Source organism: Nicotiana tomentosiformis, chromosome 6, assembly GCF_000390325.3.
Source record: "Nicotiana tomentosiformis chromosome 6, ASM39032v3, whole genome shotgun sequence".
Lineage (NCBI taxonomy): Eukaryota > Viridiplantae > Streptophyta > Magnoliopsida > Solanales > Solanaceae > Nicotiana > Nicotiana tomentosiformis.
Window position 1 is genome coordinate 124,034,154 of NC_090817.1, and position 15,202 is coordinate 124,049,355.

At 36.6% G+C, this 15,202-nt stretch overlaps 1 protein-coding gene across 1 annotated transcript; it reads left to right on the top strand.

Annotated features, from left to right (window-relative positions):
- On the top strand, positions 1-3,368 carry LOC104102046 (transcription factor bHLH18-like). Its single transcript, XM_009609642.4, has 4 exons — positions 1-135; positions 431-838; positions 2,124-2,471; positions 3,132-3,368. Exons 2-4 carry the CDS (start codon positions 434-436, stop codon positions 3,210-3,212), a joined length of 834 nt encoding a protein of 277 aa, XP_009607937.1. The 5' UTR covers positions 1-135; positions 431-433; the 3' UTR covers positions 3,213-3,368.
- Positions 3,369-15,202: the final 11,834 nt, after the last annotated feature.

The window sequence follows — 15,202 nt, forward strand, 5'->3', positions numbered from 1 at the left end:
GTTGGTATAATGAGCTATTCAATGGAGACCTAACCCTTCTTTTTTGGAATACATTTCATGTTGAAGAATTGAACATCTTAATTTCTTGTCTTTATCGTGGAAGCTGTGAAGAACTCCAAAATCATTTCTTTTCAAGTAAGTTTCCAGATCTTCTTACACTGTACACATCTGTAAGTACTTTCATTAATTGCTTGTTAGAGCTTAATTTCTTCTGTTAATGTTTAATCTATTGAAAAATCTAAGTCTGCTTTTTCACTAAAATTAGAACGCCATTTTAGAAAGAAACCTAGATACTCATCAATAAGGTCAATAAATGCAACCTTAGGCATTAATTAATACTAACAAATGCAACCTTAGGCATTAATTAATACTAACAAGCTTTCTATTTTCTGATCTATATATCCTTTTTTGTTGTTCCCGTCTTATTTAGGGCATGGAATATACTGGTAATTTTAACGACGAAGATGACTTCTTCCTCGACGTAATGCAGAATTTTTCTCAAGATATATATCCATCATTAACCCCATATTCTTACTCCAATATTGATATTGAAGAGAAAGATCAATTAAAAGATCTTTCTTCGTCTCCTCTAAAGTCTTCTTCTGGATTTCTCATTTCGTTTTCATCATCTCAAGAAGAAAATATTGCAATTGTAAAATCTCATTTGGAAGAAATTAATGCATGTCAAGCATCTGGGGGAAATAATAATAATAATAATATTATGTACAAGAGGACTCCTTTACAAGCTCAAGAACATGTTACTGCTGAGAGGAAACGCAGAGAAAAAATGGGCGAGCTTTTCATTTCTTTGTCAAAGCTTGTTCCTGGTCTAAAGAAGGTATAAGATCCCAACTCAAACTTCTATCTTTTTCTTTTATTTTTAGTCTTTTTTCCTATATATACTTGTATCTTTTTTCAAGACGGGCTTAGATAGAGCAACATGTGAAAATTACTATAGTCGATCACAGCTTATTCGGTACCGTGCTTACAATTATGTTGTTGTTTCCAGAAAGAAAAAAAACTGCTAAAAGAGCGGAAGAAAACTAATTAATTTTTTTACTTAACTGTGCTTTAATTTCCCTAGATTATTTTACAAGATTTGCATTCGTTCCAGCTAAAGTTTAAGTTTACTAGAATGCGAAAAAAATGGTTAGCCTTAAGTAAAATAAAAAGAAGCTTGTTTTTGTTTAGTCAATAAAAGTATAGGTTATTGAAATTATTATTTCAGGTGGTGTCAGCATTAATATTGAAGTGAGGAAGATTATGTTTTTTGTTCTTCAGATGTTGTGATGCTATTAATATTCCATTCAATAACTATATAAATTGTTATATAGGCTTCATGACTATAAATCGTGTTGGATTTTTGGAATAAAGTGGTGTGAATGGGAAATGAAGGAAAATAAAAAATAAAAAAAAATTTCTTTACAAATGAACATTGTCCCATATAGGACAAAGAAAAAATATTTGTTGGGTTTATATACAATTGCACTTTTTTCTAACTCTTAAAGAATTTAGAAGAAGGCAAGTCTCACGTTGTCATCCTCGCTTGTCATCGGATATGATCTAATTTTCTCTCCGTTTTTTTTTGTTTGTTTTTGTGGCAATAGCCGTTTTCATAATAGCCATTTTCGCGAAAAATCGCCTAAAGGCTGCAACTTTTGAGTTGTACATCTTCATTCAAATTGGCTATAAATATCCGGCCATGCCCTCAAATTTTTCTTAGGAAAGTCAAAAATCTCTTCTTTCTTTCTGCATTATTTTCTTACAAAATAATAAAGTAAGTGTGATTTAATTTGTTGCCGCCATTTGTATTTGTTGGATCACTGGTGTTTGAAGTACTGATATACTTGTGTGGTTAATCCGTTCTATTCTAGGAGAAAATAATTCTAAACCTGGATAATATGAGGGAATTAAGTTCTTTAAGGACACACTAGGAAATCAGTGAGAGCTCAAATTTTTGTTATTCATTAGCATTTTTATTTTTGTTTCAATTTTACCTTGCAGAATTTATTTTCGAATACAGAAAGATAACAAATCCTTCGATACACAAAGCTAATGACTTCATTCTTGGAGAGTATCATATATAATATGATTTCCTTTTTCTGTTAATTGGTTCTTTATAGTTAGACAAGTCTTCTATCCTCGGAGATACTATTGAGTACATGAAGGAGCTTCAACAACAGGTAAAAGTTCTTGAAAAGATAAAGAAAAACATACCATCGGCCTGCGAAAATATTAATGATTCCTCTTCCTCAAAGGAGAATGTTAACTGCATCGACGACCAAGTACTAGGATCAAAGATTAAGGCAAGGATTTTGGACAAAAGTGTACTTATTAACATTCACTGCAACAAACGAGATGGGGTGGTGGGAAAAGTACTGTTCGAAATGGAGCAATTGCATCTTTCAGTCAATGACATAAGAATCATGCCATTTGGTCGTACTTATCTCGAAATATCAATTCTTGCTGAGGTACTTTGGTCACTCTCTTAATCTTCAATTAGGCATATTAATTAACAGACTGCAAAAATACCTTATTATGCACTCCCCGCGCGTCCCATTTTATGTGATCTCTTTCGTTTGGCACAAATTTTAATAAAGAAAAAATACTTTTGGAATTTGTGATCTATAACAAGTTATTGTTATATATGTGACTATATATCATTTTATTAAAGGAAAAATGCATGAGAATTTCAAAGTAATTATTTCTAAATATGTATCATTCTTTCTTTTGACAGATTCAAAAATGGGTCACATAAATTGAGATAGAAGGAGAACTTATTATTGAACAAGAGTTTTTGAGATCTCAACATTATCAACTTGATGCCTTCTTACACATCACACACAAACTAGAGATATGAAACTAAATTCCATATATCAAAGTAAAGAAAACAACATATATTAATTATAAGTTGGGTCGAAAAATGAGTTTTTCTTTTTGTTTGGTTTTTTAAGTGGTATTATGTTGATTTATATAAGTTAAGCTGCTGAAATAGCTATAGTTACATGATAATTTTATATATGTGACAGCGTACTTTGAATAAATTACCCCCAAAACCATATAAATATTGCAACAAAGTATGCTTTGATGCAAAGTATTTATGAATATATTTTTGTTTACAATCCTTGCAGATGGAAAATGGATGTTGTATAACCGTGCAAGATATCGTAAATGCCCTTCAAATCAACATTCTGGACCAAGTTCAATCATGATTTCCTCCTTCTGATGATATTCTCTAGGTTTTCGTTTTCTTTTTTGTCCTCGACATCGTAAATAATTAAATGACACATTTAATTTGAAAGCTCTTTTGGAGCTTCTGTGATAATTACTCTTCCACATTTGTCTTTCTGGCAAAATTTCTTATACTTGTTGGAGACTTTTCTTTGGATCCCTAAGTTTGGGATTCCTAATTTACTACTTATTTGTTTTTCGTTTTTTCCCTTTGGGAGTTTTCTTCTGTTTGGATCTTAAACCTATTTTATGTTCCTGATTGTTTGAATTGCTAAAGGAAATAATCAGGGGTAATTATATATCCATTTCTAGGATTAGTGTGAGAACATCAGTCTAACCAGATATAAAATGTTAATTAACTTATATACACCGCCAAAAACTTATACTACCAGGTCACTTTTATCTCTTATAATAGGTTACATACAGTGGCGGAGCCACTCATTGGCTAGGTGAGTCAAATGACACCCCTTCGTTGGAAAATTATACCGCGCAGATAGGTTAAATATTTTATTTTTATGTATATATACTATGTGTTGACTCCATTTAATTTTTTCATATGCTTACTTATTTATATTTTGACTCCCCTTAGGGAAAATTCTGGCTCCGCCACTAGTTACATATCTTCTTTAATTTTCAAAATAATAAATTTCATTTATATGAAAGATAGATTATATATCTTTTGAGTAATCTGATGATAACGTAAAATTGTTTTTACACTGTCGGTTGATATGTATAAGCAAAAGTCAAAGTAATAAAAACATGAATGGAACCAAGAGCTTTATTTGGAGATGGTAAAACTTCTCCCTTCTTCCCCACCTAATTAGCCAGCCGACCACAGGAAAACCTAGCATGTGATTTTAATGGTCAGTCGAGTTGTTTTTTAATGTGTCATTAGACCAAAAAAATGGACCTGCTCTTATTTAACAATAATATCTAAAACAAAAAAGATAGATTCCGTGCCTTAGGGTTCAGGGGCAAAACCACAGGGTGCAAGGGTATCAACCCAATTCCTTCGTCAAAAAATTATATTTTATATATATACGATTAGAATTATATTTTTATACGTATATAGTAGATTGAATTCACTTAACTTCTTTATGTATTTATCTCTTTATTTTGAATTCCATTATTGAAGATACTAGCTCCGCCGCTGTTAGGATCGGTTGAAACTTTTCTAGGTAGTTCATGAAAATGATTACTTAATTAATTAAACTTTAATTAATTTCTATACTTGCTTTGTTTACAAACTCCCATGCTTCTAGGGTTCATTTACAGCACGTGGGTGAAAACGTGGTCAAACAAGACATGAAGGTGGTAAACAAAACATGATCAATTATTCTTGTGCTTGGTGGGATTCATGAAATAGAATTAAAAAAGAGGTGACGCAGAAGAATCTATCAGAACAAGATACCGATTAAAGAGACACTGCATTAGTTATTCAAATCTTTAATTCGGAGTTTCCGACCAATTTTATTAAGCTAATATATTAATATTTACAAATTTTAGATGAAAAAATGGAAATGGAGAATAAAGAGAGGAAAACAAGGAGAAAAAGAAACGATGCGCTTATGCAACTGAAGATTGGAGAGGGGATGCAATAGGGGAACGAGAGTTGCAGTGTGAAGGCTGAGACTAGAGTCTGAATTACATAGGGTGAAATGGAGAGCGGGATATACAATGCCGAAGCCAGAAATTTTTTCAAGGGTGTTCAAACTTGAAAGAAACAATTAAAAAAATCACCGACAAAGAGAGTTCAATATGTGTTATATGCCTTTAAAAACAAATATTTTACTTATACCCGCAGTGTAATTTTCGACAAAGGGTGGTCAATTGACCACCCTTACAAGAGTGTAGCTTCGCCTTTGGGGATATATATTGTCACGACTCAAAATCTATTATAGATCGTGATGGTGCCTAACGTCGTGGTCAGGCAAGCCAGCGGTAATTTACTAATTCAATTACCCATCTTTATTACCTTTGAAATCATAATTTCCATTAACTAATTAGTATAAAATAGGATTTACAGAGTGAAACAATGATGGTTATGTAAACCGTACATTAAACATCCAGTAGAAACCCCCAAAACCTGATGTCACAAGTGCATGAGCATCAACTAGAAAAAATATGATAAATGCAACATTTGTCTGGAATACCAATTAGACAGAAGTATATGAATAACTTTGATGGAGATTCTATAGTTGCGGATTCGTAACATGGAATACAGCTCACCGTAAGTCCACGCGATAACTGCGCCTCTGCGCCCCAAAAGAATACTAGACATATATGTACCTGCACAAAAATATACAGCAAGTGTAGTATGAGTACGTAAACAATGTGTACCTAGTAAGTATCAAGTCTAATCTCGAAGAAGTAGTGATGAGAGGTCGACTTTGATACTCACTATGGGTCAATAATATTAAAATAGACATGGTTTAGGTGAATAACAATGATTTTCCAATTAATCAATTAACTTCACAAGCTACAATAGAATGTCAAGGTATCATGTAATATTATTATTAGGCACGATTTCTGCCGAGGTCATATGGCCCGATCCAGAGTGTTGTGTACACTGCCGAGGGACGTACGGCATGATCCATAGATGCATCTATACTGCTGAGGCGTTCGGCCCGCTCCACAAGAAAGGAGGACATTTTCTTATGAACCTCCGGAATGAGAAGTTATTATAAGGCTAACATATAAGGATGTACAATTTCTATTAACAGTCAAGTAATTTGCACCAAAATTCAAGTATGTGAAATTTCTGTCCTTTACTATTTCTTCTAACAATTTCAAATATAATTCTAGTACTTTAATTAATAAATGATGCAATTATTATAAATAATTCATGATTTGAGTCCTAAACTACCCGGACATACCATAATTAGTAGCTACGCACGGACTCTCATCACCTCGTGCGTACGTAGCCCCCACAGTTAGCAACAATTATTAATTTAAATCACCTATGGGGTAAATTCCCTCTTACAAGGTTAGACAAGAGACTTACCTTGCTCCGAAGTTCCATAGCCGGCTCCAACGCCACTCTAACACCTCGAGTCGATGCTTGTCGATCCAAAACTATGCAAACGATGTGCAAATCAATCAATATGTGTTATTTAATACTGATAACTAATCATTTTAAACAATTTTCAACTCTACTCGATAAGTCGATAAAATCCGCCCTCGGGCTCACGTGTCCGAATTCCAAAAATTTTCAAAGATGAACTTTACCCATAACTCTATGAACTCAAATATATTATTTATTCTGAATTTCATGTCCAATTGCGTGGTCAAAAATATATCAATTTCTAGGTTTTTCTTCAAAATCCCAATTTATACTAATTTTCATGAATTTACAAGCCTAAATTCGTATATTTAACTCATAATGTAAAGAAATCACTTACCCCATTATAGTTAATGAAGATGGCACTCCAAAAGTGCTCCAAAATTGGCTCTTATGGACGAAAATGAGATGAAAATAGGTCAAACCCACGTACTTAAAGAAGCCTCACTGCCCAGCACGAATTCCGCTTATGCGGTCATATTTTCGCACTTGTGGTCTCGCTTTTGCGAGACAAAACTCGATCATGCGGAAGTCCATGGCCAGCACCTGCGGAAGTTCTTCCGCTCCTGCGCAATCGCAGGTGCGATACATCCACGCGCATCTTCCGCACCTGCGGCAGTGGCGTCGCTTCTGCGCACACGCAGGTGCACTGCTCGACCCTGCTCCTGCAACCTCACACCCAGGCTGCCCATGTCGCTTATTTGAGCTTCTTCTCGCTTCTGCGAGGCTGCTTCCATAGAAGCGATTACACCAGAATTAGATTTTTCTGGTATTTGCTCATTCCAAAATCTGATCCGTTAAGTATCTGAAACTCACCCAAACCCCCCAAGACCCCAACCAAACATACCAACAAGTCCTAAAACTTCATACGAACTTAGTCGAGCCTCTAAATCACATCAAACAACGTTAAAAACACGAATCACCATATAATTCAAACTTAATGAACTTTGAAACTTTAAACTTCTACAATCGATGCTGAAACCTATCAAATCACGTCCGATTGACATTAAATTTTGCACACAAGTCATAATTGACATTGCGGACCTACTCTAACTTCCAGAATCGGAATCTGACCCCGATATCAAAAAGTCCACTCCTGGTCAAACTTCTCAAAAATAATCCAAATTTCCAACTTTCGCCAATTGACGCCGAAATGACCTACGGACCTCCAAATCAACGTTCGGACATGCACCTAAGATAGAAATCACCATATGGAACTACTCTGAGGCTCGGAATCCCAAACGTACATCGATAATATCAAAATTTACATCAACCCAAACTTAAGAAATTATTAAACCTTCAAAATGCCAACCTTCTGTAATAAGTGTCGAAATACTCCCGGTCCATTCGATCTTACCTCGCAAGAGAACAGAAGTATCCATACACAAAAGAAACTTCTGCAAGTAAATTATGAAATGCAATGAGGATAAATTCTTAAAGAAAAACAGTCAAAATAAAATTTATATGAAAAAAAGACGGTTACGCTTCACATATATTCCTAGTGCTACAATGAATGATCATATCAACAGCTTTAATAAGTTAGCGACAAATTTGCAGAATATGGACGTGACTTTTAGTGATGAAGATATGGCATTAATGTTATTAAGTTCACTTCTCGATAAGTACGAGCACTCGAAACAACACTACTTAATGGGAATGATAAAATATCTCTCAAAGAAGTTTGTTCTGCCTTATACAGCTATGAACAAAGAAAGAGAGAAAAGCAAAAGAGTGGAGAAGGAGAAGCACTAGTTGTGAGAGGTCGTTCTCAAAACCAGATGAGAACGAAGAAAGGAAGATCGAAGTCAAGATCTAGACCAAGCAAAGATGAATGCGCCTCTTGCCGAGAAAAGTGGAACTAGAAGAAAGACTCTCCATAGTTGAAAAGTAAGGCCAAACCTAGCAATGGGAAGACTGCGATGGATTCAAATGTAGCTGATTGTGACGACTCTGATTTCTCACTAGTTACAACTGAGTCATTTCATATGACATATGGTTGAAGTATTCAACTTGTAGCTATCATATGTGTCCCAACCGGGACTGGTTCGTTAGTTTTCAAAAAGGATAATGTGGAGTTATTCACACTGTAAATAACAATCCTCTTACCGCATATGGTATTGGTTCAATCCGATTAAGAAACCATGATGGATTGATCAGAACATTAACAAATGTTTGATACGTACCGAAATTGAAGAAAAACCTGAATTCTATAGGAGCCCTAGAGTCAAAGGGGTTCAAAGCCGTTGCAAAAAATGGGATAATGAGAATATACTCTGGTGCACTAGTGGTAATGAAGGGAATTCAGAGAAATAATAACATGTACCACTATCACGGTAGTACAGTTATTGGGACAGCAACAGTGACATCCAGTGATGACAAGGAGGCAGAAGCAACCAAGCTATGGCACATGCGCTTGGGACATGCTGGAGGAAAATCATTGAAAATTTTATCAGATCAAGGATTGTTAAAAGAAGTAAAGACTTGCAATATGGAGTTTTGTGAGCATTGTGTCAAGGGGAAATAGACAAGGGTTAAATTTGGAACAGCTATCCATAATACTAAAGGTATTTTGGGTTATGTTCACTCTGATGTTTGGGGTCCTTCCAAAACACCTTCATTAGGTGGAAAACACTATTTTGTAACCTTTATTGATGACTTTTCCTGGAGAGGGGGTGTATACTATGAAAACCAAAGATAAGGTGCTGGAAATTTTTCTCAAATAGAAGGCGATGATAGAGACTCAAATAGCTAGAAAGATAAAGTGTCTTCGCATAGATAACGGTGGAGAATACAAAAATGATCTTTACAATAAGATCTGTGAAGATGATGGCATTTTGAGACATTTCACCGTCAAAAATACACCACAACAGAATGGAGTGGCAAAACTTATGAACCGGACTTTGCTGGAGAAGGTTCAGTGTATGTTGTCCAATGCTGGCTTGGGCAAAGAATTTTGGGCTGAGGCAATAACATATCCATGCCACCTCATTAATCGTCTATCATCTGCCTCTATTGGTGGCAAGATACCATTTGAAAAATGGTATGGAAAACCTGCTGAAGATTAGAATTTTTTGCATGTGTTTGGCTTAATTGCATACTATTATGTGAAAGAATCAAAATGGATCCGAGAGCAAAGAAAACTATATTTATGAGGATTACTTCTGGAGTTAAAGGATACCGATTATGGTGTCCAAAGACAAAAAAAATTATATTCGGCAGAGATGTTACTTTTGATGAATCTTCCATAACAAATAAGGTGGTAGTTGAAGATGTCATACAAACTAATAGTGCTTCAAAGCAGGTGGAGTTTGAGTGAAAAATAAATTTTTCCAACACATGGAGAAAACAAGGAAATAATAGAAGATTTTTCCCTCGAAAAAGAGTCAGCAGAGAGGGAGATTCCAATTCAAGAACCTCAACAACAACTTGAATCAATAGCAACCAGCAAGTCAAAAAAGAACAATAAAGAAACTTGTTTGTCTCATAGAGACGGCGGCTTGTGCGGCCTCAATTGTAGCTGATGGTGTTCCTACCACTTATAAAGACGCAATCCAAGTTCAGAATAAGATTAGTGGAGGATTGCCATGAATGAAGAAATGCAGTCCCTTCATCAGAATCATACATGGAAATTGGCCAATATCCCGAAGGGCAAGAAAGCAATTGGGTGCAAATGGGTATTTTCAAAGAAAGAAAGATTTCCTAACCAAGAAGATGTTCTCTACAAAGAAAGATTGGTGGCCAAAGGGTACGCTCAAAAGGAGGAAATTGATTATAATGAGGTATTTTCTCTAGTCGTGAAACACTCATCCATTAGAGTTTTGTTGCTTTGGTAGCACAATTGAATTTGGAACTAGTTCAGTTAGATGTAAAAACTGCATTTTTACATGGAGACTTGGAAGAGGAAATCTATATGACTCAGCCAGAAGGATTCAAAGTTGCTGGAAAGGAAAATATAGTGTGCAAGCTTGAAAAATCGTTGTATGGATTGAAACAATCTTCTAGACAATGATATAGACGATTTGACAAGTTTATGTTGAAGCAAATACAATCATTGTGTGTATTTGCGCAAGCTTGGAGACAGATCCTTCATATATCTTCTATTATATGTTGATGATATGTGTCACGACCCAAAACCACGTGACTGGAACCTGGCACACCACCCGACCCGAGCGAACCAAACCATGTGATGCACCCAATTCATGTGCATGAAAACCAATTTATCTGCGGAAGCTCCTTGAAAATCATATACATTTTCAAGTTAAATGATAAAATATTTTCCAATTCAAAATCACACATGACGTCTTTCATGGTAATAACAATGAGACTAAGTAAAATAAATATACTTTCATGTATGTCATGTACAACACTGTTACTATAACCTTTCACAACTATCTATGAAGCCTTTATACCAAAGGATAGAATTAAACACTAGGGTTAATACCCGACTAGCATAAATTAAGAAAATATCATGATAGCTACCGCGAAATAGGAGTGGTGCCGGTGTCCCTCGCCACCTCAAACAATCCGAAATGCTCTCTGTACAAGCGACTGCTATGCATAGTAGCGAGCCACACAAATATGGGCCCACAACCACCGTCCGATGATGGGAAGCCACCGGACCATTCCCAAACGACTCGTCTCACTACTCCGCACAACACCCAACAGTTATCGACCATTAATTCCACTCCAGCAGATGCAGCGATCAAAAATGGCGAAGGAATCACTGTAGCAAAAAATCGCCTGGAGATGTCAAAAATTACCTCTGTCAATTCAGAACCAAATCGAGTGATTCCAAGCCATGAATCTTCTTCTCCAGGTCAAATACTACCTACACATACAAATTTAGAACATTTCACGGTGGGAAATTACCTCTATGAACAATTGTAGAGCTCTGATACCCACCAATTGGTCGAAAATGGTGTTCCGGTAGTCCAAAAGGTGCAAACTCAATACCAATCTCTTCCTCATGATGAAGAGGCTCTGAATATCAATCCAATTCAGCATGGGTATCAACCAATTGCGTCAACTTTGGCACCATTCACCACAGCCTGTTTAGATAAAGCAGGTGTTCAAATCAACCAAAACCAATGTGAAATGGTATCTGCAGGTAAGGAGAACATTTCTCAGCTGCCACAACCCCACTTCATTAAGGTAAGCTCCACAGCATTGCAAAAAGGAAATTATGCAGAATCGAGCACACCAGGTGTTTGACTAAATGTCGTTGCCCATTCTAGCCCAATTCAGCCCATTCCACCTATTGGAGATGATTTCCTAGCTCACAAGGAACTTAACTGCAAAGTTCTACATCAATCCATCGGAGGAATTGGCCAATTTGAATTTTTGAAAGCTTCAGTTACTTCAAAGTTGATCGGCAATGGTAGTGTGCATGATCAAATGACATCAGGCCAATTGAAGATGCTTTCTGATGCCTTAATCAATGTTTCTAATATCATGTCTCAACCAAATGATCATCACAATGCCACAACAACTCAACAAAAAGCCCAAGCTCTACAGTTGGCCGAGAATGGTGCACCAGTTACCCTTTATGATCAAATCCAAGTCGATGGGAATCATGTTATCATGGCAAAAGTGCAAACACCATCTTCTGACCAAAATGACCAGCCAAAGCATAAGACAGTGTTCAATTCGACCTCAGGGATTCTCCAATCTGCCACTGCAATTCAAGCTGCTAGTCATGATGTATCAGCTCCTCCAATAATTCATAACATGCCCAAACCAGTTCATAATGCTCCTCTTAAGGTGTCCAGTAACTTTGATAGACCAAACACAAATAGGAAACACCAGAAAAATAATCCCAAACCTTCTGAACCCATCCAAACCACTCAGCCACATCAACCTAGTCAAGCCAATATTGCCAACCCTCAGCCCAATAATGCTCCAAACAAAACCAAATTACATATCACCCAACTACCCCCTCCACCACCAACTTTTACTCACTCATATGTCACCAGTATGAGAGCTAGACACAATGCAGAAATAGCCCCCATAGAATTCTCTCCTCCCATTATTACTACCAAACAAGGTAAACCAGTTGTGATTTTCAGAAAGCATGACTACATGGTAAAATTTGCCGACAGATGTAAGTATACTGTGGTTGGAAAGTTTGCCAACACTATGGCTAGGATGGATGTTATTAGAAAGAGCTTCATAACTCAAACTCAACTCAAAGGAGATGTCAAAATAGCTCATTTCAATGCAAAAACTGTGTATATAGACTTGGATAATGAGTATGATCATGCTACTGTCTGGACAAAATAATACATGTATATCCAAGGCCAAATGATGAGAATTGATGCTTGGAATCCTATCTTCAAACCCAATGAGGACTCACTTATTGTCCCTACTTGGATTATGATACCCGAATTGCCACGGCATCTGTAATACATGGAGATACTCACTCCCCTGTTATCATTAATTGGAAAAGCCCTATTTCTAGACTTAACTTCCTTTCAAAAGACAAGAGGCAGTGTGGCGAAAGTCAAAATGCAGATTGACCTCACTAAAGAAAGACCAACCCATGTTTGGTTAGGATATGATGAAGATCAAGATGTAAATAGAGATGGCCATTGGCTTGAAGTCCAATATGACAACCTTCCTACTTACTGCACCCATTGCAGGCACCAAGGTCACTCAGTGCAGGCCTGCCCAGTTAGGCTCAGGGAATTTGAAACTCAAAGAAAGAGGGAGGAATAAGTAGTTGGAACAACAAATTCACAATCCAACTCTCAGCAGAAATTCACAGAAAAGGCAGAAACAAGAAAATAACACCAAACCAGTAAACAACAAGAATTACCAAAAAGAGGTGGGCAAGACCAAAATAACAATTCAAAGGCAGCAAAAAACCAAAAAGGAAATCATCACAAAAATGATGAAATTGATCTACCAAAAGATGAATGGCAAACACAAAAGAGGAAAAATTTTAAAGGCAACTCCCAGAACAAGAGGCAGCAACAGATATATATACCAAGACAACAGGAAAATTAGTCATCTAATGGTACGATTAACCAGCATACCCACACAACTAAGCAATCTGATATGTCTTCTGACACCCAGGCTATTAATGTTGATGCAGCAGTGAATAATTCTGGGGCCCAGAATTATGTTTCCCAGCCCATTTCTCCCCATGTTAATCTGGATGTTAAAGAAGCACAAGGAGAAATGAAGAAATGTCAGGAGAAACCTATAGAAACACAGGAAGGGGTACCATATGGGGGAGGGATTCCTCATGTTCTGCATGAGTATGATAATGCACAATTAGTTGACCATAGGTTGGACTGTCTAACCCTGCCACCACTCTCCCCACTAATGGCAATCACCAAGTACCATAATATTCTGATGAAGCTGAGCATTGTGAAATTATCAACTCTGAAGAGGAACAATCAGCCCAGGAAAATGATTAGATAAGAAGACTGTTGAAAGGGAAAGCACTTGAAACTGCAGATTTCAGTATACAGACTCCCAAATCCAAAAATAAGCCTAGCCAAAAGAAGAGGAATGCTATAAGGAAATAGAATGCAGGAATTATTATCAATGAACCTACTGATAACCTGCACACAAATACCTTCAACATTTATTTACAGAGCCCCACAACTCAATTCAGATGGAACTCATGCCAAGGATCTGTTGCTAAATCACAAATGTACAAGGACAAAACAAGTAATCCTGCTATCTCACGGCCTCTAAATATACCAATGAATCATTCATGTTAGGAGATACCCTCTCAAAGTTTTTGGGACTCCCCAAAATCAACAGCAGCAATAAGACTTGCTAAGCAAATATAGAGTGATACCTGCCAGGAATCAGACTTCAGGAACACTACCCATGGAGAGATCCCTATCACTTCTGAACAGTCTCTGGTTAGTTTGTCAGTTGTAGAGCAGATCAATAAGACTGAGGAAACCACTTCACAACATACCTTGGCTTCGGATCTTCAAAATAATGACACGGGGCAGAAATTACAACACACTGATATTATTCTGTTAGGTTGCCTACCTGTGCATCAGGACACTTATCAACGGACTTTGCAGTTTAATTTTTGCTCCTCTTTTTCAATTTAGTGGCATTTTCTTTTGGTAGAGAGCAGAAGTGTCAAAAGTCACAGTGATTTCTCACCTACAAACAGAAAGTGATAAGGTTACCAAATTGGGGGGTGGACAAATGGGGCTCACAGTTGTGGAGAATGATGCAATATCTATGTTAATTGCATGTGCATCAGCTACTGGATCTCCAGTTCAGATACAACTAAATGTGCCATTGATATCTCCAAATCAGGTATTACATGACATCATTACACACACAGAGCTCCCAATTGAGATTCAACAAACCCTGCTTGATAAACAACATATGGAAGATGAAGTTGATGATGAATCAACTGTCGGAAACTTCAAAGATGTTGTAAGAGAAGGAGATTTGTCACCTAAATTGACAATCAGAATTGGAAAGAAAGGCAAAAGGAAAACACAAGCTAAGGAAACACTACCACCAACAAGAACTCTGCCCAAGAGGGCAGCCTCAACAAATAGATGATGATTAAAACACTCATCTGGTACATAAGGTCTGGCAAGACTCAACAGGCCTTTCAAAGGATTATCAACATGCAAAAGCAACATGGTTTCTTCATTGTAGCACTATTAGAGCCTTCCAAAAATAAGGGTTAATACACAACTACAGGAGAAGGCTGAGTATGGAAACTGCAATGTCAAATATCAATGGGAAGATCTGGTTACTCATTGATGCTGTTGTGGAGTGGGAGCTCCTTATAGACACTGAGCAGCAACTAACAATCAAAGTATTACATCATGGAATTAGCAAGCACATTATTATGACATTTGTATATGCAAAATGCTCCTCACTTGAAAGATTAGAGTTGTGGGATAATCTGTATTACCT